This window comes from Eubalaena glacialis, chromosome 1 (genome assembly GCF_028564815.1).
Source record: "Eubalaena glacialis isolate mEubGla1 chromosome 1, mEubGla1.1.hap2.+ XY, whole genome shotgun sequence".
NCBI lineage: Eukaryota > Metazoa > Chordata > Mammalia > Artiodactyla > Balaenidae > Eubalaena > Eubalaena glacialis.
Window position 1 is genome coordinate 18,037,588 of NC_083716.1, and position 23,615 is coordinate 18,061,202.

General features: G+C 45.0%; 1 protein-coding gene across 3 annotated transcripts in view; it reads right to left on the reverse strand.

Annotated features, from left to right (window-relative positions):
• ACSL5 (acyl-CoA synthetase long chain family member 5) overlaps positions 1-17,824 on the reverse strand; it is a 41,280-nt gene extending 23,456 nt beyond the window's left edge. The window contains exons 1-2 of one of the 3 annotated variants that reach the window (XM_061193330.1): positions 17,583-17,824; positions 2,226-2,410 (exon numbers count right to left, since the gene is read on the reverse strand). In XM_061193330.1, coding sequence (XP_061049313.1) covers positions 2,226-2,381 — 156 coding nt within the window. In that variant the 5' untranslated portion in view covers positions 2,382-2,410; positions 17,583-17,824. Of the gene's footprint in view, positions 1-2,225; positions 2,411-2,625; positions 2,679-3,943; positions 4,008-17,582 lie in introns of those variants that run through there. The other 2 variants (XM_061193339.1, XM_061193349.1) reach the window with 2 other exon arrangements.
• Between the last annotated feature and the right edge of the window lie 5,791 nt (positions 17,825-23,615).

A 23,615-nucleotide genomic window follows, 5' to 3' on the forward strand; every position in this document is an offset into this window, starting at 1 on the left:
GCTATAACAAGAGATCTGACTTAATCTGGAGCATCAGGAGATTTCCATCAGATGTCACATTAAGTCAAGACATCAGAAATAAAGTTCTTTTGGGACTTCCCTGGTGATGCAGTGGTTAAGAATCTGCCTGCCAATGCAGGGCCCACGGGTTCAAGCCCTGATCCCGGAAGATCCCACATGCCACGTAGCAACTAAGCCCATGAGCCACAACTACTGAGCCTGTGTGCCACAACTACTGAAGCCCACACGCCTAGAGCCCATGCTCTGCAACAAGAGAAGCCCGCACACCACAACGAAGAGCAGCCCCCACTTGCTGCAACTAGAGAAAGCCTGCGCACAGCAACGAAGACCCAAAGCAGCCAAAAAAAACCATTAAAAAAAATAAATTAAAAAAAAAAAGAAATGAAGTTCTTTTTCTAGAAAAGAAAGATGGGGTCTTGCTGTCTACTTACATAGATGCATTGAGGAAGAAGGAAGAACGAAAGATGATTCAACTCAACTTTAGGCAATTGGGTAAGAAGAGATGCATTTAACTGAGCTAGAGCAGGAGGGGAAGCGGGAAAGGGTGCATGCGTGCATGTGTGTGTGTGTGTGTGTGTGTGGGGGGGGGGGTGTGTGGGTGTGTAAGGGAGAAGACATGCAGTACAAAGATGTGTGGAGCCTGAGGTATCTGAGTGTCACTGAGATAGACTGGAACTCACCGGAGAGGTCAGAAGTAGAAAGTCAGATTTGGGTGTCGTAGCCTTTTAGGTACATAGTCACGTCATAGAAGAGGAGGGGTTTTCTCAAAAGCAGTGAGGATTGAAAGCAGGGATTGGCAGACTATAATCTGGGGCCAAACATAGCTTGTCACTGGTAAAATAAAATTATACTGGAGCACAGTCATGTGCATTCATTTACATATTTTCTGTGCTTTCACGCTATAACGGCAGAGTTGAGTAGTTGCAACACAACCCACGTGGTCTGCAAAGCCTAAACTCTTCACTGTGTGGCCTTCGCAGAACATGTTTGCCAACCCCTGCTTTAGAGGAATCAAGAGATGGTGAGACCGACACTGTAGGATGAGGAGAGGAAAGAACCTAAGTGACAAAGAAAGAAATCTTTCTTTCTAAGGAAGAAATCTCATTGAAGGATACGATGAAAGGCAAACGTAAAAGTTTTAGGAATGAAGAAGTGTCAAGTCAATTGAAAGGAAGAGGTTGAAGAATCACTGAATTAAGAAGTTAGATTATGAGTGATGCAGAGAAGTCTGGGGAGATGGTAGTGATAAAGGTCAGATCTCAGTGGGTTGAAGTTCAGAAGAGGGAATCAACAAATGGACTGCTCTGAAAGACTCCGGGGAAAAGGGAGGATTGAAAAGAGATGGTGGCCTGAAGCAGCAGCATCAGCAGGGCAGGAAGATGCTGCTGCAAATCTTCCAAATAAAAGGGAGGGGGGCGGAGAGTGGAGGCAACTGGAGTAAGATTCCCGAGTAGAAGAACAGAGTTTGTAAAAAGATCAGAAGGGGTTAGCTTTACAAAGGAACAGGAATGCTTTTTTCTCTGAAAAGGGTTGAAGATGAAAAATCATGAGAGAAAATTCTTGGAGCTTTCCCTTAGCTCAGAGATATAGGAGGCGGTGTGATTTGCTGAAAAGTCAGGGAATTGAGGGGAAAAGCCCAGTTCAATGTCTGTCGTTTTAAGAGGGAACATTAACTCAAAGCTGGTATTTAACTCAATAACTTCTTTACTATTCTCAGACACTGGGTGTCTTGATGAAAATGTTCTCCTGTCCCCAAAGTACTGACTCCATCATCTAGATCGTGGGTCAGCAAACTTTTTCTGTAAAGGGCTTTGTAAATGCTTTAGGCTTCGTGGAACACATATGATCTATCACTCTTTTTAATTTTTTTTACATATCCCTTGAAAAATATAAAAAACATTCTTAGCTTGCTACTCACACAGAAAAAGGTGGACTTTGCCTTCAGGCTGTAGTTTGCCAACCCGGATCTAGATTACTGGCATCATAAAACCAGTAAAAGCTGTGATTTCATTTTTATTACAAAGGAAAATATGCCATGACTAGAAATTTTGACATATAGATTTTGGGGTTTTTTGCTAACCAAGAAGACTTATTTTCCCATACTACCCCCCCACCCCCAGTCTCCTTCACCAGTGATCCTCAGGTCTTGAATTAGTTTGTGCTTGATCAAGTTTGACAAACTGAAAAGGTGCTGGGTAAGTTACCTCGAGTCCCACCGATTGCTTGTTCAGATCAACAAGAGGCAACACGGGATGAGGTCTGTTAATCAGCCACAGGAATATGGCGGCTCCAAAGGTCAGGATGCAGATCAGTGCCGGAGTTGGAAGTGGGGAAAACAAGAAGTTAAAGATAAAAAGCATCTTTGTGAATAGCAGCAGGAAATTCAGGCCTAAAAAAAAAAAGAAGGAAAGAAAAAGTTAGAGGAAATGGCCGTATATTTTTACTCAATAGCTCTATGTTTACAGAAAGAACACACACACACACACACACAAACACACACACACACACACACACACACACACACACACACACACACACAGCTTCTAGCCCTTCAAATAGCCAGGGTTGGACCACTTTAGCAGCTGAATTTCTCCCACTGTTTACCTTAACATTGTCGAGAATAGTAGAATGCATTCTCTACACTTGCTACTTGACTGTCCTCCCACAAGGCGGAAAGGATCAAAGGAAACAGGTTAATCATTTCCCAGACAATTTTGAGAAAGGACTACCCTTTAATTTTTTGACTGACAAAGCCTAGAAGAAGCCCTCTGGACCCAAAATAAGCTGGTAGTCAGAGGAGGGGGCTCCAGAGAGCTCCCCCTGCCCAAGCAGACCGAGGGTCACGAAGGACTCTTGCAACTGCATCTCCCTAGTATAACCAGACAGAAGAGGGAACCTCAGGAGAGGTGACACCACCCATCTTAGAAATTAAGCATTCTCCTGTGAAAGACATTTCCTGCTGGCCAGATATGCCTTGCTCATTGCTTTCTTTTCTGAGCAATCAGGAGGGTCTCAGAGATCAACAGCATCACAACTTGCCAGGTCCAAAGTCCTCTCCTCCAGGGAGCCTGGAGGAACCATTTTTATTGGAGGCAACTTTAGCCAGGTCTACAGGAAGGATGCAGGAGAATGGGCCTGACACATGGTAGCAGGTGAGCATTGAAGATTTAGGCCGGGAAGTGATCTCAGCGAACCAAAAGAAACAGTCTTCCCCCACAACTCAGCTTTTCTTGTAGTTTCCAGCTTCAAACTACTCTAACAGGAGGCATTAACATTTGAGTGGGTCCTAGGAACTTATTCTCGCTGAAGCCGTCTCTCCCAGCTCTTGCCTCACAACTTTCAGACTTGACTAGGACAATAACAGCATCAAACAAATGAGCACCAACTCTATGCAGGCACTGAGCTGGGTTGTTTGCATGGATTTTCTAATTGAAATCACATTTTACAGACAAAGAAAATAGAAACTCCCAGAAGTAGTGACTTGTCCAAGGTCACTCACCATTTGCCACTGCTGCTTCCCCATTAAAATCTACAAAATCACAACCCATTTTTTCCTTATAAAGTCTAGCCACACAGTTCAAGGAGACTGAATTCATCTGGCACCTTACAGGTCACAGCAAAGGCATTTCAGATTTTGTATTCTTTAAAGTGTACTGCAACGCCCTGTATCTCAGAGGTGAAACCAAACATTCCTACTCAAAAGCAAGAGAGCAAAGCAAGTCCGATAAAAAGTCATAGCCACCCTTAGAGCTTTGGGACAGCTGCCATTAGCTGGCATCTGGAACTTTCGCCATTAAGGGAAACAGTTCATTCCACTCTAACAAAGGCTATAAAGCCTAGAAATTTTGTGTGGGAACAGTAACAGTCACAAGAAACCCTGAGTCACTTTTCATCATTTTTCTACCCCTTGATTGGTTATTACCTGAGTTTAGAGTAGTCCCTTTCCATTTTATGGAGGAAAATTGGACTTCCAGAGACTGGGATGACTGTCTCAACTCTTTGGTTTCTTCCACATTGTGTTTAGGTAACGAAAAAGAAGATTAAAAAAAAGGCCAGACCCCAAAGGTGCTAGTTTACCTAACAACAGGTGCTATTATGACTGCCTGCCAGGATTCTGAGAGCTGGGATTTTTGTAATCCAGCCTTGGCCAAACTTGTGTGGTAAGGCAGTCCAGGAGGCAAAGCATGTTAAAGAGCCAGCCATGCGGGACACCATTCCAAGGCCGGCCACCCACCCCAGGCTGAGAAGGGGGGCTGCCCCAGGGGAAGCTGCAAAATTCACAGGACAGGTAGCAATGCCAAAGGGAGGGGAAACCTGCTTTGTGCTCAGCCATCTCTGCCTACTGCCAACCCCTTTCCTCAGCCTGGGGTACTGCCACCAGTCTGGTGGTACCTTAGAATCTGGGATTCTGCCCTTTACCTTCATCCCTCCTCAAGTAAAAGATTCTTACCTGCACCTCCCTTCTTGGATACAAGAACAGATTGTTGCACTGAGGACTTTTGCCCTCTTCTTACACATGGCAGCTTTACATTTCAGTGGGAGACTTAATGGGAGACTTTGCAAACAACGTCTTCAAAAGAGGGTCTAAAGGTGAAATGTGGTAGTGTGGGATGGGGGAAGAAGGAGGGTGAATTGCCTGGCAGGTAACACAAAGGGAGGAGAAAGAGAGAAAGAACCCATGACCAGTCTAAAGGTGGCACCTGCTGTCCACCCTGGCTGATTCTTACCATGTAGTAATGTGAGCCCAGGGTCACCAGATGGTCAGATTCTTTACTCCCTAGAAAACCTGGAACACTGGATTTTTATGAAACCTCAATTTTAACTTCTGGCTCCATTAGTAAGGGTCTGGTATGGGATAAACGAAAACACATCTGGTTTAATCCGGACCACGGTCTGCCAATTCTTGAGCACTCCTTTTAGGTATACTCCTGTCCTATTGCCCACAAATGGAATGAGCCTGGCCACTTCACTACCTTGCCTACACTGGCAAGGGACTTTATTGGCAGAAAACACTGAAAGATGTATCTATTTGTCAACTGAAATAGCTTACTCACTTTGTTTGCTATTGCTGACCAGGTATCCAAATAGGATATACACAGAATTTCAGATGCTTCTTCCCTGCCTCCCCACATTTTAAAAAATTGAGGTAAAATTCATATAACATAGAATAAACCAGTTTTAAAATGTACAATTTAGCAGCATTTAATACATTCACAGTGTTGTGCAACCACCATCTCTAGTTATTTCCAAAACATTTTCATCACCCCAAAAGCGGAAACCATTAAACTGTAACTCCCATTCTCTCCTCCCCCTCACCCCTGGCAGCCACTAATTTACTTTCTGTTTCCATGTATTTACCCACTCTGAATATTTCGTATAAATGCAATCATGTACTATGCGACTCTTTGTGTCTAACTTCTTTCACTCAGCATAATATTTTTAAGGTTTATCCATGTTTAAGGTTTAGCATGTATCAGTACTTCATTCCTTCTAATGGCTGAAGAATGTTCCATTGTATGGATAGACCACATTTTGCTGATCCAGTCATCAGTTGGTAGATATTTAGGTTATTTCCACATTTTGGCTGTGGTGAATAGTGCTATGAACATTTGTATACAAGTTTTGTTTGAATACCTATTTTCAATTCTTTGGGATAAATAGTAGTGGAATTGCTGGGTCACATGGTAATTTTACATTTAATTTTTTGAAGAACCACCAAACTGTTTTCCACAGTAGCTCTATCATTTTACATTCCAACCAGCAATGTAGAGGATTCCAATTTCTTTACATCCTTACCAACATTTGCTATTTTCTTTTCTTTAAAAAAAAAAAAATAGCCATTCTAATGGGTGTGAAATGACATCTCATTTTGATTTTGATTTGCATTTCCCTAATGACTAATGATGTTTAGCAAATTTCATGTGCTTTTTGGCCATTTGTATTCCTTCTGTGAAGAAATGTCTATTGCAGTCCTTTGCCTATTTTTAAATTGGGCTGTTTGTCTTTTTGTTGTTGACTTGTAAGCCTTCTTTATATATTCCGGATACTAGATCCTTATCAGATATATGATTTGCAAATATTTTCTCCCAATGTGTAGGTTGTCTTTTCACTATCTTGATAGTCTCCTTTTTAATGCACAACACACACACACACATTTTGAACCTAGGATGCTAGCACTAGAGAAGATTTGCAACCATATCATGTAACTCTCTCACTGTTTAAATGGGAGAAACCGAGGGTCTGAGAGAAGGCAAGACCTTCAGGTTACACCAGCACTGGACTGGTTGCCATTCCAAACTTTAGAAACTATGAACACTTCCAGATATGTTCAAGTAAACAAGGGGAGAAGCCACCATCTCTCTCGTCATGTGTCCTGTGTCACTCAAATTACAATTCTGGATCGGTCACTCCACGGAACCCCCTGCAAGCTTTTCCTCTTCCCTTAACGTCACTCCCAGTTGGGAAAGAATGGAGTAGGGACAAGTGCAATAGCAGTAAAGAAAAGAGGAAGGAGAGCTGTGTTACACTGTATCTGGGAGTTCTTGTTTGAGGTTATCTACAGATGGTTGAACAAGCCACAGGCTGGCCCCAAATGGAAAGCTTCCTCCGCTTTCTGATGTGGTAATAGTGACACGCCTTAGTCCCATACCCCAGGATGCCCATCTGTCCTCAGCCCTTCCCCTTGACTCACTCTCCAGGGTCCTTACTTCCTCTGTGGTTTGAATGGCCACAGTCAACATTACTCATCTGGCTCCTGACATGTTGAATTCCCAAGCTTGCTGAAGGACACCTCCTGCCTTCATACCTGCTTGCAAGCTCCCAGGACCAGCCTTGGTACCTAGGTTATGACCACCCTCCATATCAGCTTTGGGTTTTGCGCCTTTGAAGATTTGGGGCAGCATGTCTTCATTGTCTCATTTTCCTTGGATAAAGTCCTTAAATGACCCCCTTCTACTCTAATATTCATGTTTTTGGTCAACTATGTTTATTGCTATGAATCTTTCAGATTATCCCTATAGTCTATAAATAATTTGTCTTTTGATAGTCCCTTTCACTTAAAAGATTTTATTTTTCTGCTGTGTATTCTGCTCTTCAAGCGTAAGTCCACTCCCATCTTAGGGTCTCTGTATCTGCTCCTCTTTTTGCCTGAAACACTGTTCCCCAGATCTGAAATGGTTGTGTATTGCTTATAGGTCAGATCTCAACTCCAATGTCATTTCCTCAGAGGCTCTCTCTGATCACCCTATTTAATATTGCCCTTTCCACCTCAGTCACTATTATGGACCCTGCTTTCTCTTCTCCATGTCACTGTTTGCTATCTGAAATAGTCCTGGTCCCTTATGATCCATTGCCCCTACTGAACTGATGCTTTAATTGGAACAAGGATTTTTGTTTTGTTCACTGCTGTGCTTCCAATGCCTGCACCATGCCTGGCACACAGTAAACTTTCAATGAGTGGTTGCTGAATAAATGACCAGTTTTCTAGGTCAGAATTATCTGTTCTAAATACTTTCAGTTGACCCACTTTTCCCTTAATAAAACTCTCCCACCCCCAAACTCTCCAATCTTAAATCATCAAGAGTCACTCTGGACAATCTTGAGATAGGTACTCCTGATCAATATTTTGGCAGGGTATTAGGTTCGGGATGATGGATGGTGAAAGGATGTATTTCTAACATATATCAAAAACCAGTCAGGATCAGTCTACTCCAGGCTTGGAAGAATCTGCAGGATGGATCTTATCAAATGCAGTCAACTACAGTGTTAAGTGGGTAAAAGGTCCAGCCTAGAAATACATGATTCTGTTGCCCTGGGTTTTTGGAATTCAAAGGACAATAAGACTAATTATCTTTGCTTTTAGTCTTGAAGAACTAATTATTTTCTATTCAATAATGAGATATAGATTGCAATTATAAGCTTTAAAAAAATCTGCCTTCTAGAAAGTGGCACACTCATTTGGACTTAATTGGTTTTCTGTTCTCTTGCATGTATGGGCTCATTCTGAGGTGATAGAAAGTTCATTAAAAGGGAGACCAGAGTCCCCAAGTTCTTACACGCAGTTAATTAACACATTCTTCCATACTGAATTACTTACTCTCTCTTAGAGACTATGTCACAAATCTTCTCAACTCATAATGACTCCAAAGGGGCCTATGTGTTATTAAGGAGGCTGTATATGAAAGTTCTGCTTTCTTGGTTGGGCTTTAAGTTCTAATCCAGACTCCATTGTTATTTCCCTAAATTTCTGCCACCCCCAATTTAGGAGCCCTCCATATCACTCCTTAACTGCGTAGTTAATATATATAGACAAACCCCAAAGTAATGGCAACAGGTCAATAGGACATTACAAACCAATAGCCTCATGAGCATACCTGGGAGGATCTGATAACCTTTTCCTTTATATGCAATGAATGTGAACCAGTTAAGAGTTCTATTGCAAGATCCTTCACCCAGCTTTCTCAGAGCTCTGGAGCTAAGGAGTTTTCACCTTTCCTTACACCAGTTTACTCTTCTGTAGCACATGGAGTTTTCTTCTAATAAGAAATAAAACATAACATGATTTGAGACAACAATCCTCTTTCGCAAAACTTAGTCAGAGAAAAGGCTGATATGAGGACCTACTGTATAGCACAAGGAACTATACTCAGTATCTTGTAATAACCTATAATGGAAGAGAATGTAAAAAAGGAATATATATATTTATATATATGTATAATTGAATCACTTTGTTGTACACCTGAAACTAACACAACATTGTAAATCAACTATATTTCAATACAAAATTAAAAAAATGGAAAAGCATTGGTTCCTAAGGAGGGTAAACCTCAGCTACCCATGTTATCTTAAATGAGTCAGAAAGGGCCAACATTCAGTTATATCCAAGATAAAATTTATTGTCATATTTCCCAATTTAAAAAAAAATTGCTGAGAAGGGAATCCTAAAATCTCTCTAAAGAAATAAGAGGCAATTAGAAACCATGAGCTATTTCAGTAAGGTGGCCAGTTACCAAATCAGTAGCCAGAAAGTCGATAGCTTTCCTATATTTTGTGCAAATAACTAATTCAAAAATAATGGAAAAGGTGCCATTCCCAACAGTGTATATAAGAATAAATGTGTAAAACCTACATTTAAAAAGTTCACATCCGAGGGACATAAAAAGGCTTGAATAATGGAAAGACATACTTGAAATAGTCAAGGGGTCCAATCTCCCTAAATAAATTTATACATTTAATGCAACCCTAATAAAGACCAATAGGATTTTCTTGGGAAATTAAAAAGTTAAAGTTCACCCAGAAAAATAAAACTTACAAAAAGAGTCAGAAAGTTTTTGAAAAGTAACAGGAATTGGGTGGGTAGCAGAGAGGTTACCCAAACACTACCAAATTTGCTTACTATGGAGCTATAGAAGTTTTCTATTGATCATAAATAGACAAATCTATGTAATGAGATAATCCTGAAATACTCCCAGTGGATGCTATTATCATATACTAAATTGCAGTCCAAATCAAGATAGATTTTTTTCACTTACAATCAGTGTGTTGAGACAAGGGACTAGCCATTCAGAGAGAATACCGAAAGTTGATTACTGTCTTACCCCTGAAACAAAAATACATTGGAGATGGATCAAAGACTAAATATAAAACATTGAAAACCATGAGAGTATTTGAGGATAAAAAGTATGAGAGAATTGTTTTTTATAATCTTGGCATGGGGAAGACTCAAGACAGACACAAAACCTAGAAGCTATAAAAGGAAAATGTTGGCAACTTTGACTACACAAAACTTTAAAAGATATTTGCCCTGCAGAACAGATACCAGAGACAAAGTCGAAGATAAACTGGGAAAAATATCAAATATTCCAGATAGGCAAAGAGCTCATTTCCTCAGTAGAAATGCATAGAGGTCAATGAAAAACAAAATACAACCCAGTAAAACCAAGGGCAGAGGGCATGACCAGAAAGTTCATGGCAAAACAAACAGGTTACTTAAAACCAGGGAGAGACATTCAGCTCCACTTATAGTTTTTTAAAATGCAAATTTAAATGAAATGCCTTTTCCCCATCATTTAGATTCGCGATGATGAAACAGTACAAAATGCACTATCAATCACGAAGACGTAAACTTGGGGCAGCCTCCGTAGGGATGTGTCCATTGCCCGCTACCACAATTTAAAATGTGTTCCCTTTGACCTAATGACCCTACTAGTAATTTATTCCATAGAAAGACATCAGTTAAATAAAAAGTGCATCACTTTAAATGGCTGTTTGAGGCACCGGTTAGGAATATGGACCCTGAGTCACACTGCGCTTAATCCTTGTCTGTGGTCAGCTTTGTGACCTAGGGCAGATAACTTCTGTGTGTTCTCTCATCCATAAAATGGCAATACTAGTATCTCCCTCATAAGGCTGTCACCGTGATTAAAGGAGTTCATGTACCTGTATGGTGCTTAGAACAATGCCTGAAGCATGGGCTCAGGTATGAGCTATTCTGTCCATCATCATTAATCTATAGGATTGCTGATAATGTCAGAAACCAGGAAAGCCTTCCTTGATAGGAGAGTAACCAGATAAATTATAGCACTTACACACAATGGAATTCTTGGCAGGTAGTAAGGAGAATAAAGCAGGTCTGTATATACTGATAAGGAAAGAACTATGTGAAATACTACCAAGTAGAAAGGAAAAAACCCACTTGGACAGTGTAGTGTATGCTTTTGTGTTTCTGAAAGAATAATCCTCATAGGAAAAGACAGACTGAAGAGGAGAAATTATGAATGGATTGTCCAGAAAGTTTTGAGTATTCAGTCATTCAGCCAAAGATATTTAAGGGCTTGACTGTATATCATCAGCATCATTCCAGGTGCTGGGGATATAGCAGTGAAACCCTGCTCTTGTGGGGTTGTATTTTATTGGGAGTTTGGCGACAAGCCTGAACAAGAACTAGATTATAGAATACTGTGGAATAAAAACTATATTAGGGAAAGAGGATTGAGTGTACAGCAGGGGGTGAATTTTAATTAGGGAGGTTACAGTAGGTATCATTGGGACGGTAACACTTGAGAGTATGTATCATTTAATCTGTAATATGCATGCTTTTTTAAAAAAAAGAAAAATGTAAAATGAACAACTCTGAATTATCCCACTTCTGACTAAGGCAGCTGACTTAGAAAGTTCCACCACCTTGGTTGGTGGCATTTCATGTGACTACACCTGAGAATACAGCCTCAGCCTCGTTTCTAGAAGTGCAGCTCTCCCACCACTAAAGCTACATTCCATCAGTAGCCTTTTCCCTGCACTCACGTTACCTGCCAGTCTGGATGGCAGCTCTGAGGGTGGAAACGTTTTTCATTCATTCCCTTAGTGGATAAGAAACCAAAGGTGAAGGATGAGTCATGGGGTCAAAGGGGACCCGAAAGTGCATCTTTCAACATTCTCAGCAGTTGCTGAGCACAGAGGCTGGTGTAACATCCCAACCTACGAGTCTACAGATAACTTCTCAGCCACTCACCAGCGCCTGGGTGCTCAGGCCACCGCCTGGCACTAGCCTTCTCCACCAAGCAGGGCCGGGTTCCCAGGCCTCGGTGGCTCTCCTCCCCTGGGGGCCTGGCACCCAGCGTGCTCTGAAGCACACAGCCCATGGGATGTCCCCAGGCAGATGGGAAAGGGTCTCCTTGTCACCTCCACGGGGTCATTCACGTGTGGCCAAGCAGGAAGACAGCATTATCAAAGGGGATCCCTGTTAAAACCCCAAGGGTGGCGAAGCAGTCATTTCCACACCCCAGAAAGATTCTGTGAGTGCTTAAATAACTAAAACAGGAAACAGAGGGACTTCCCTGGCGGTCTAGTGGTTAAGACTTCACCTTCCAATGCAGGGGGTGCAGGTTCAATTCCTGGTCAGGGAGCTAAGATCTCACATGCCTCAGGGCCAAAGAAACAAAACATAAAACAGAAGAAATACGGTAACAAATTCAAAAAAGTCTTTAAAAATGGTCCACATCAAAAAATCTTAAAAAATATAAGCCAAAAAAACAGGGAAGAGATACCAATCTCCCACATTTGTTTTTCCTAGCCCAATTCCTAGGCCACACCCAACAGTTCCAGTTTGTCAGGCGGCTGGCAGAGAGGAGGTGAGGGCTAGGCTTGGGACAGTTCCCTGACCCACCAGCAAGCATAACCGTAAATAAATCCTCAGGGTTTCGATGCTTATCCACTGGTGATATCTTTGCTACCGAATAGCACAGGAAAAGCTGTAGGAGTCGGATCAGCTCTTTCCTTGGGTTTGGGTCTCGGGGGTCCCTGGGGCTCAGCTGACAACTTGAGCTGTGAGCACTCCCAGGCAGAGGCTATCTTAATGCAGCACTGTGCCCGAGATACGGTGGGAACCCACTGAGTGCCATCAAGTCACCCTCCCCTTTCACTCACCATTAGCACAAGTTCAGAGAAAGGCATCTAGGGAGGGGAGTCTACTGAAGGAAACAGGTTGCAAGACTCAATCCCGCAATGACACGATGCGCGCCTAGACACAGTGGGGGGTCGGGGGGGTGGGGAGAGCCACTGAGCCCTCCTCAGAAATGCCACAGCCGGACTTCCTGCTACAGCAAGGGCAACACTAAGCAACCCGACCCGAGTGAGGTCAAGGTTCACTCACCCTACAAGCATTCGAATATATGAGCACCTACTATGTGCCAGGCAGTGTGTCCAGCATGAGGAAACTACACTCAGAGTTCATAGTCCAGTAGGGGATGAAGCCAATTCCCCAGGCAGGAAACAAACGCTCTGTGGAATGTACCCCAGCTTTGGGAGCATCTGCTCCATACATACTGGAGAAAGTATGTATGTGGCAAGAGATACATTTACCCTCTGCACTTTAAATTTACGTATAATTTCCTTTGAATAAGGCAAACCAAGATCTTAGACTCAGTGTATGCCCAGCATTGTGCTGTGTGCAAAGGGCCAAACACTTAGAAGGCACAGCTCCTGCCCTCTGGGGACTTATGGGTCCATCGAACACTAAAGTCACTTATACAAGGATTCAGTGTGCAAGATAAGCTAATGAATATGAAGAAGGGAGAGGCCAGTGTAGACTGGAGTAGGTGGAGGTGGCTCTAGACCCTCAAGGATATGTGGTCCTTGATCCCCTGGCTTTATCGACAATAGTCGTATGTCCAGGGTCAATCAAGGATGACCACCCCACCAAGGAGGCCAATGGCTGGTAAGACTCCAACTATGATTCCAACCAGGGTCACTGTCACCAAACTATCTTTCTCCATTGTTGTCTGTGTCTCTCCATCTACTTTTCCATGGAGAGAGCAGTCACCATATTAGGTTGGATAAACCTAAGTAGAAGAGAGGAAGAGGAATACCCGGATGTGGGGTGAGAGGTGCAGCAGGGTTAGAGGCACCAAAGTGGGACAAGCGTGAAGGGAAATGGTGAAGAGACATGGAGATAGAGGATCCACCTTTAGTTGAAAGGGAAAAAAGACAAAGCCTCCAAAGGGCTGAGTAAGACAGTGTCTGGGGCCTGGTATAGACACTACACCACTGGAGTCATTTGGTTCACAAACACCAGAGAGCCTTGGGGTGCCAGGCCTTGGTGGGGTGGGATTTATCAGGAAAGCCTTCATTAAGTCAAATGCCAAAATCCTCTTAACTCAGTCCATGAAGATCACATAGGATAGTTGCTGAGCCACTCATAGGATGGTGACAGGCAGTGACAAATCCCACTGGATCTTAGATCGACTTAGTCAACCTTGATCTACTACTGTGCTTCCAACAAGCCATAGTCCAGCAGCTCTACCCTGAGGAAATTCTTGTCTCAGTAAACATTCCCAAAGGCCTCCCAAGCCTATTGCTGACCAAGTGAATTATGAGAATGCTGAGGTCAGGAGAACCAGCACCATCCACTGGAGTTGATAAGAGCCTGTATAAAGATAGGCTGGACAAAGTGCTAGGACCCCGTCACCCAGGCCAGGATAAAAACAGGCTGATGCAGGAGGCTGTGAAAGAGGTCTCTGCAGAATCAGCCCACTCACTACCTGGTCGGGCAAGTGGTCAGGGGTCACCAGATTCAGTGTGCAAACAAGCAGCTTTATTCCCAATAGTCTCATTTCCGGTGGCAAACATTTAAGGCCATTGTCTTTCCAGGTACCACAGCAACAGCACTACCACTTACCAGATATGTGGCCCTGGGACAGTTACTTAATATCACTGAGCATCAGTTTCCCTCCACTGCACACCAGAAGGGGTAGGTAATTATCTCTACTTAAAAGGGATACTATGGGTAGACTTTCCAGTATACTGTCCAGCACATAGGAAGCCCTCAGTGAAGATGAGCTCTCTTTTTCCCTCTTCCTCTTAAGTCAGTTTCTAACTCCTTGTCACTATCAGATGTTCTATTTCGAGATGTCCCCAAAGAGAAGAGATGGTCATGATCTTTGTAGTATAACTGCCCTTCGACTTACATACAAAGGTCTTAACAACTCCTCATTTCTATTTAAACAGAGGATTTCTAGTTGGGGACCACATGGTCCACCTCTGAGCTCTGACCCCGCCATCTCCCTCAACCCTACCGCACCCCTGCATCCTTCCACAAGCCACTCACAACCTCACAACTCTTAGAGTAGAGTGACCCGTGGAGGCCCAGAGATCTACTACAAGCTTCCCCACAGAGGGTGGGTACCAGGGCCTCGCCACAGCAGTACAAGGGCTGCCTGACCTTCCAAACTCCAAAACTCGTATTTATTCTAATGACATGAATTAAGAGCCTGAAAATACCAGCCTCTGTGCCAGGGGAAGAACGAGAGAGTACATTTCTGATCTCATGGTGCATGGTCACATGGGGGAGAAACAGACCGGGATGTGTTTATGGCAGAGTGCGGCGAGAGCAGCGACGGCTGACCTCAGGGCTGCTGGGGACACGTCACCCTCGTAGGGTGCCTCTGGACACGAGTCACCTGAGGTCACACTCCAAATGACGGTCAGTTCATCTGCTGGCCAGGCATTTGAGACAGACAGAAACAGAAACCTCCTTCCTGATTTCTAAAAATATCGCCAAATCCTGGTTTAGGAATTCACCTGCCTAGAGGTGAGAGGGTTTTGTTTTTTTTTTTGAGGTGCAATTCACGTAACATAAAATTAACCACTTTAAAGTGAACAATTCAGCGGCATTTGGTACATTCACAATGTTGTGCAACCACCACCTCTATCTAGTTTCAAAACACTTTCATCATCCCCAAAGGAAGTCCTGTACCCATTAAGCAGTTACTCCCCATTCCTCTTTCCTCCCAATCCCTGGCAACCATGGATCGATCTGCTTTCCATTTCTATGGATTTGAAAGTGGGAGGATTTGCAAGGAAAAAGTTTCTCCCAGTTTCTAATTCTTTGGTCCATGCACTAAACTAGACTCATCAGAAATGGAGGCAGAGTTTGCCTTCAGAACTAAACGAGCCAGAGTTCAAATGCCAGCTCCAATCTCTTCATACTGTGTCCGGTTTATTTCTAAGTCTTGGTTCCCCTGTCTACAAAAAAACATACCTACCTCATAGGACTGTTTTGAAGATCAAAAGATAAAAGCCCCATAAATGAGTAAGCACAGTGGCTTCGCTGGAGGTGCAGTGGTTAAGAATCTGCCTACCTATGCAGGGGACGTGGGTTGGGGCCCTGGCCCGGGAAGATCCCACATACCACGGAGCAACTAAGGCCGTGTGCCACAACTACTGAGCCTGCGCTCTAGAGCCCGTGAGCCACAACTACTGAGCCCATGAGTCACAACTACTGAAGCCCGTGCGCCTAGAGCCCATGCTCCACCATGAGAAGCCATTGCAATGAGAAGCCCGCACACCACAACAAAGAGTAGCCCCCGCTCGCTGCAACTAGAGAAAGCCCACACGCAGTATCGAGGGCCCAACGCAGCCAAAAATAAATAAATTAAATAAATAAATTAAAACAAAACAAAAAAAACCAGTAAGCACAGCACTGCACCCACAGTAAATATTCAAAGAATGGTAGCTGTAATATTTACATTCTAGAAAAATGTCAACCTGAAAAGTCTCTAATAAATATATGAAGTCAATATCTGCCCGGGTCACCGGGCAGAATCTTTTTAAAAATGAAAATTTCTAGGAAGTCCAGAGAGAGGTTAACTCTACACGGGAGTGGATGGAACACGGTTTTTAACATCACACCAACTGCAGCTTCTGTTCCAGTTGACAGCTGGCTGCTTTGTGATCTTGGGAAGGTGGCTTCACCTCTCTTAACCACCCATCTCCTAATACTGTCGTAATGAAATGTCGGAGTACCCACTATGAGCTGGTGCGTAACTGGCTTCCTCTTCCCCCTCCCCCTTAGTTTCCTTCCTTTCTCCTTCCTGGACCCACAGCCTCCCTCTAGCATCTGTGGCCCCCACTGCAGGTTTAAGGCCTAGGCACTCAATGATACACTGATATTATTTTAGGTGTCATTGCCCCCAGAGAGTTAGAATAAAAGTTGAGAGAAAAGACTATTTCAGGTCAGGACCTCAACAAAAGCTTGGCTGAAGCATTCTGTTTGGTCTGGATAATGTTTGAAAAAAACCCGTTAAGTTGGAGTATGTTTATCTGGGTGCGCCTGCCTTGCATTTTGCCTCTCACCTGCATCTTATTACATATCACCTACTTTACTTAGCTCTATTGCCTGCCTCTTCTATAAGTATTTGTGACTCTTGTTTTATTTCAGTTTTTGTCCCTTTTATTGTGCCAAGCGTACAAGTGATGCCTACAAGATTTTATACCAAGTCTCTTCCAAGACTATTCTGTGTTCACCTCAAATACTAGTCCATTGGAGGGGACAACCATAAAGTAACTCTCACGCTGGAATACAGAGGGAGAGATCACCAAAACCAATTATTCCTTTTTTTTTTTTAACTGAACCAATCTTTTATTTTTAAATTAAATTAAATTTAGTTTAATTTAATTCTATTATTTTTTAAGACTGCCTCTGTTCGAGAATACCAATTACCTACAAACTGGAGCCATAGATCCAATCCTACTTTTCAAATCACTGAAAAGATGGATACCCACAGAAGGTAGTAAGCCCCAACTATGGAGTCCCTTTCCAACACTCACTCCTTGAAGGTCAAGTTCATCTTAGATTCAACTTGTGGCCCTACTCCTTAAAACAGATCCAACTTCATCCAGAAACCATTCCATTAGTCACGCATCGGGCAGATCTTCCCCTCAGAAGGACTGAAAATCCATCAGGAAAATTGAGGACAACCCCCAGTGCAGCACAGGCGAGCTATAGGCAGAGGCTCAGGCTCACAAAAAGGGGTCTGGGTTGTGGTTCCCCTTCCCTAAGAGAGGCAGGAGAAAGGACTCCTCCACACTCCTCCTTCTCCTCCACGCGCCTGTTGAGGAGGGTTTAAAGAAGTCCCTTAGAGACCAGGAAGAAAGTGAGCACCGACACGTGCCTGTGACACAGCAAGCTGCAGATTCACCAGAGCTGGGGGTCAGGATGCCACCTGGGCTTCTGCCCCATACCCACGAGACCCCTTACTGAATACCCCCTCCAGCTGCCCCCTTACCCTGCGAGGGGGCCGCATCTCTTGGTGCTTCCAGTAAATGGGGCCTCCTGGCTCTGAGTTCCTTGTGGCACGAGTCTCTGCCCTCTCCCCTCACCCCCCGGTTCCTCCAGAGTCACGGGGGCTTCAGAGCATCTCTGCAGGCCGAGGGTCCCCGGTTCTGAGCCGTCTGAGCCGTCAGGCCCCTGTCTGAGCTGCCCCGTGTCAGGAGTCAGGCCATGGCCAGCTTCTAACGTGCTCGGGGACTTCACTTCCTGGTTTTTCTTTCACAACTGAAAGTGGAAGCGTTCTGACCAGAAGGAGAAAAGCTGCTAAAGCTCTCCTGGCTCCATTTCAAAGCCTTTACCATCAGTCCCTAAGGGCTGACACAGAATCCAGACTGCATCCACACAACTCACGCTCTCCCTGTTTGTCTGACTACCGCTAAACCAAGACCAAAAACCAGACGGAGATGACTGAGGTGCCCCCTGCAGACCACCAGTGTCAGAGAGGTGAGACCCCCCTCCCTGGGTTCCCAGGAGAGGGAGGTCCAGCCACAGGGCACCTTGGCCCTCGCATCCTTCCCAAGACTGTGGGGACACCTGGAGGCCAGCCTGGCCAGCATTGTCGGCCAGCCGTGCACTGTCACCCACTCTCCAGTCCCCAGTGAGCCTGCCTCAGTCCCCGAAGCAGTGCTGATAAAGCCAAGAAAACAAGCACGTCAGGAACGACAGGGACAGCCACGGAGATCTGTTCCTTTCCTCTGACACATCCTTTTCGTACCTCATATTTTTAATTAAAAATGTATTCTGCTGCCTCCCTCACCTCCCAGATTACAACTGGGAAATTTTAAAATCAGGAATCCACAAGCACACATGCCGTTAGCTGTCAGATTGATCCTGCATCTTGGAGCCTCTGGAAAACTCCACTGTATACTCGCGAGACAACGACAGTGGAAAAGACAAATAACTTCTTGGTATTATTATAAAAATTGCTTGGAATGTGCAGACGCCCTGAAAGAGTCTTGGGGATTGGGCTACAGGGCATCGGGACCTGCAGTAGTCTCACTGGATTCACCTACTGCTGTGGCCACAGAAGGGCATGGGAGCTTCCATTCTCAGATTTGAAGGCAGAAAGAACAAGTTCTCCGGCCCTTTCCTGCCCCCACCCCTCCCCACCACCTCTCAGACACCCCAGAATTAAGCAGAACTTTCCCCAGCCTTGGTTCCTTTAAGAAGGCTTGGGGTAAATCCAGCATGAGCTCAGCTCTTTACTAGAGTTAGATTAGGATTCCTTCTCTACACAGAGGAGGGCCTAAAAGCCTCCAACCATAAAAACCAAAGTGAGCTGTGCCCCAATCTCAGGGAACATAAGAGCTGGTCCCTTGGTCTCACGGGAGCCCACTTTAGACATGGGAGAACGATGAAGTATGGGAAGATGAGGGTGCCCCCTCTGCCTTTCCATCTTCAGGTTCATCTCATGGCTGGAGGAACACTTGGCTTTGCTCACCTCCCACAGGGGCAGCTCCCTTCAGCGGAGAGCAGAGGATAGCAGAGGATAGCAGAGGATGGCAGAGGATGGCAGAGGATGGCAGAGGATGGCAGAGTGGGTGTCAAGTTTCAGTCATTCTAATGCTACTGGGCTCTCCCCTGGGTGCTGTCCTCTTCTACCAACCCGATGAAGAGCTTAGGGCCAGGAGAAGATGGTTTCCTCCAGGATCAAATGCTCAAGTACAGAAGAGTCTGGGTCATTCTAAAGCTCTAGCATCTAGAGGTGCATTGCTGTTCAATCCTATATGCATGAGGGACACCCCCAAGATTTGAGGGAATGATGGAAGGTTTTCACAGCCCCCAAGAATTCTGCATCACGCAGCAGGCTGTAGCCACATACTGATCAGGACTAAAATTCCTGCCCCACCTCCTCCTAGCTATGCAGCCCAGGCTGTGCTGTTTAACAGCCCAGAGGCACATTATTCATCTGTTATATGGGAACTACACCACCTACCTCACAGGAGGAAACGAGCCAATGAGGTAACACACATCACATATCTTGTACGGACCCCAGCGTGGGATAGAAAGTCTGTTAAGAATTCCCTTCCCTGCTCCCTTCCAAATGGGAAGGTCTGTCAGCAGCAGCTGATGGATGGCCTTTCTAATCACATTGATACAGACATTTCTAAATGGAAGATGAAGGAGACCCACATCCTGGCTTTGGCTATAACCTTTAAAGCTTTTAAGTCTGTTTTATTTGCATTTAGTGAAATTAACAACTCTCTCTTCCAAGTCCATCTCCTGCCAGCATTCAGAGCCCCTTCCATGTCTCCACCCCCTTTTCAGCTGATTTTTTTCTTTGCCTCCCACGCAAGTCAGCTGAGATTACTACTCAACCAAATGTTATTTCATGTTGTGAAAGAGCCTGAGGCTGAGAATAGACACACGTCCCACTGTCTTCTCCCCAACCACCCCTATCTCTGCTCTCCCATAAACATATAAGCTATAGAGCAGGTAGCATTATTGCAGCTTACCTTGTAAGAATACTCTCACTTCTGGGGTCCAGGAAACGCGCCCCTCACAGCTGGCTGGACTCGTTCAGCACCACATTCAGGTCCTGAGTCCGGACGTTTCCTTCAGTGATGATGCCTTTCCTCAGCGCCTGAGTCGGGACCACACCTGAAGCCAATGAGAGTGGCTAACCAGCTCTCCTGGAACCTTTGAACCTGTTGCAATAGAAGTTCAAAGGTAGAAGTTACCTGTTCAAACACTTGTGGTAACCTCCGACAGTGAGAAGTGTAGGATTTGGCAAAAGTTTAAAACAGGAGACTGTTATGCAACGGGCTTTAGAGGAAGAAAAAAAGAGAGAGAGAGAGAGAGAGAGAGAGTCCTCAGCTCAGAAAACTAACGTTTAACAAGCAAAACATTGTATAAAGCCCATACCTCAGGGAAACCAGAGGGGTTAGACAGGGCTTTGCACCTGCTTTTGGGGCAGAATCCTTGAGATTGTGACAGGAAGAGGAAAAAAGTGCTCCTTGAGTTTAGGGGGGGAGAGAAAAATGAGACACCACTCTAACTGGCTCTGGCTATAACTTTAAGATTCAGATAAGCAGAGGCCTGCATTTTAGAGATGAGCCTTCTTCTAGAAGGGGCCAGTGACCCCTACAGAATTACAATGTCTCCAAGACAATCAAATAAGGCAAATCACTCTAGAATCTAGACAGAAGGACAGGCATAGCCGGGTCGGATTTAGAATGCAGAGTCATGGATACAGCCTACACCACCCACGGCTCAGCGAGCTCTGGAAGAAGCAGGGCTGCTGTTGCGTCATGGTCCAGCCTATCCTCCTCTGTCTTTCCATTTTAAAGTCGCTAGTCACCATTCTCGAGTCCAAAATCTTTAAGACTGCAAGGCATCATCACTAAACAAAAATGCTGGATGGAGATGCAAGCGGCTCTGGAGATCATTTGTGATCTCTATAGGTGAGGCCAATGAGGCCTTTTCAGGTGAAAGAAATCACTCTGAATCATGCAGTTAGTAGTCAAGGTAAGACCTGACCCAGGCCCACAGACAGCCACCGCAGTGCCTTTGCCCCCATATGGTGCTGCTTTGTTGCTAAGTGTTCATTTCACCACTAGCAGACCTCAAATACTCGAATGCTTTCTGAGTATCAGGCCTGCAGAAATTCGTGGAAATGCTGCATTAGGTTTCTTCTCACTGCGTTTGGTCGGGCGGCCAATATCAAAATCAGAAACCAATACCACTTCCTGCTGACTCTGTCTGGAGGAGTGGCTACCTCACTGACATAGAGGTCTTATTTGGCCAAATTCTTATCCAGGTTGTAGGTGCATTAACTCTGTAAGCTCACTTCTTGCCATGGAGCCCTAGTCCTACCGTAGGACCAGAAAGAAAAGGCTTCTAAGAGGTGGCTAAAGAAGATACAGTTCAATGGGAACTGGGGGCTGAGGTCCCACTTGATTGGATTAATGTCAACTTGTGTTAAGTAGCAACGCACTGAACACCTGCTGACGCCACACTAGCCAGAGAGCAAGATGCTCCAAGCCAGTTGTTCCCAAACTCCAGTAAGCATGACAGTCCCCTGGAGAGCTTGTTATACTGATTGCTGGGCCTATGCTGGAGTTTCTGATTCAGTGGGCCTGGGTCAGGGCCTGAGAATCTGCATTTCTCACAATTCCAGTTGATGTGGAGGCTGCTGGGTTGGGGACACTCTTGGACCCCCACTGCTCCAAGCAGCCACCCCGCCTTCCACGGGCTCAACTACTGAACTGTTCAAAGGAACTCTGCATGGGGTCGTTTTGGCTCTGGTGATCCTGCCGTTGGGAGGACAACTTAACACAGAGTGGAATTCATGATGTGTTCTAGAAGAGAGGTGTTGCTCAAGACCAGCGAGAGGGCCAAGACCCAGGGAGGGTGCTTTGACAACAGCAGGAGTTATTGCCACTCACTCTTCTCCTTTAGGTATGTGTAAGTCAGTGCTGACAGCATCCCAGCTAGACGACCCATGTGGGTATGAGTGCGGGTGTGGAGGGGGCATCACCTGATCTAATAACCTTAACTTTATTCTCAAGGGCACCTGAGACCCCAAAAGGTGAAGCAGTCGGCTAGGGTGAGGCATCAACTTAGTAGGAGAGGGAAGTCCAGAACCCAGGCCTCCAGTGCCCTAGCAGGCCACACTGTCTCCTGATCAACCATGGTTTCCTATAACATCTCCCTTCAAAAAAACACACGTTCGATAAGGCTTTGCAACACCCTCTGCTTCTCCCTCCCTTCCCACAGCCATATGCATTGAGAAATCAAAAAAAACCAAATTCCTTTCCTGTCCAGGCATCCCATGGCCTCTAAAAAGTGCAAACCTTCATTGTTTTATGTCATTCACAGGTGAGGTGCCTGAGGTGAGGTGCCTGACCCAATAGCTGCAGTTCTGACATACTCTCTGCGCTGGTCGGGGGGTGGGGGGAGGTATTGGGGGGGAGCAGCATACACTCCTTCACTCCTTCCCCTTTCGTAGGGACAAAGGAACCACACATCAGGTTTCCCTGGTGGCGCAGTGATTGAGAATCTGCCTGCCAATGCAGGGGACACGGGTTCGAGCCCTGGTCTGGGAGGATCCCACATGCCGTGGAGCAACTAGGCCCGTGAGCCACAGCTACTGAGCCTGCACGTCTGGAGCCTGTGCTCCGCAACAAGAGAGGCCGCGATAGTGAGAGGCCCGCGTACCGCGATGAAGAGTGGCCCCCGCTTGCAGCAACTAGAGAAAGCCCTCGCACAGAAACGAAGACCCAACACAGCCAAAAATAAATATAAAAATAAATAAATAAAAAAAAAAAAAAAAAAAGGAACCACGCATCTCATTTTCAACAGTTCGAGAAGACCAGAAGCCAACACTCCAGAGTTCTGTAACACAGCCTGGAAACAGCCAAGAGACCTCTCACCATAGGGCTGGCAGCTCTTTGGAAGCAGGAACCAGGTTTCCCCTAGTTTTGAAAGCAGGGAAAGCAAGACCCGCTCAGTAGACCAACGTTATATAACGCCACTGTGCATTTGTTCAGCTCCTCCCAACTTATAAAACACCTCCAAACTAACTCTCAACAAACCTGCGAGGTATAAGTGGGGACAACACCTTTAACACCTTCAGTGGCTGCCAGGAGCCAGGCTCCGTGACAAGGACTTCGTTTGGCCCTCACAGTAAATCTTCCAGGTAGTTATGATTTGTACGGGTGAAAAGATGGAGGCTCAGAGCAGGTATGTTACCTTCCTAAGAAGATGATGATGATGGTGAGGCCAAGCATTTAAAAAATAATAATTTCAGGCTATTTTGCAAAGCCAGGTGATTCACAGCGTGTTCCTGAAAAGGATACCTTTATTTGGGAGCAGAATTGGTGGCAAGGCAGATTTTAGAGCAGGTTGGGAGGTGTGAATCAGTCAGGGAACCAAATATTATTTAAAGGTCTTTGGGGTGTTTCCAGATTCCAGACATCACTGAACCTTCATGAAGTCCCTCTAGAGGAAAGTGGAATTTCTCCTTTTAGTAAAACCTCTGCCCTCA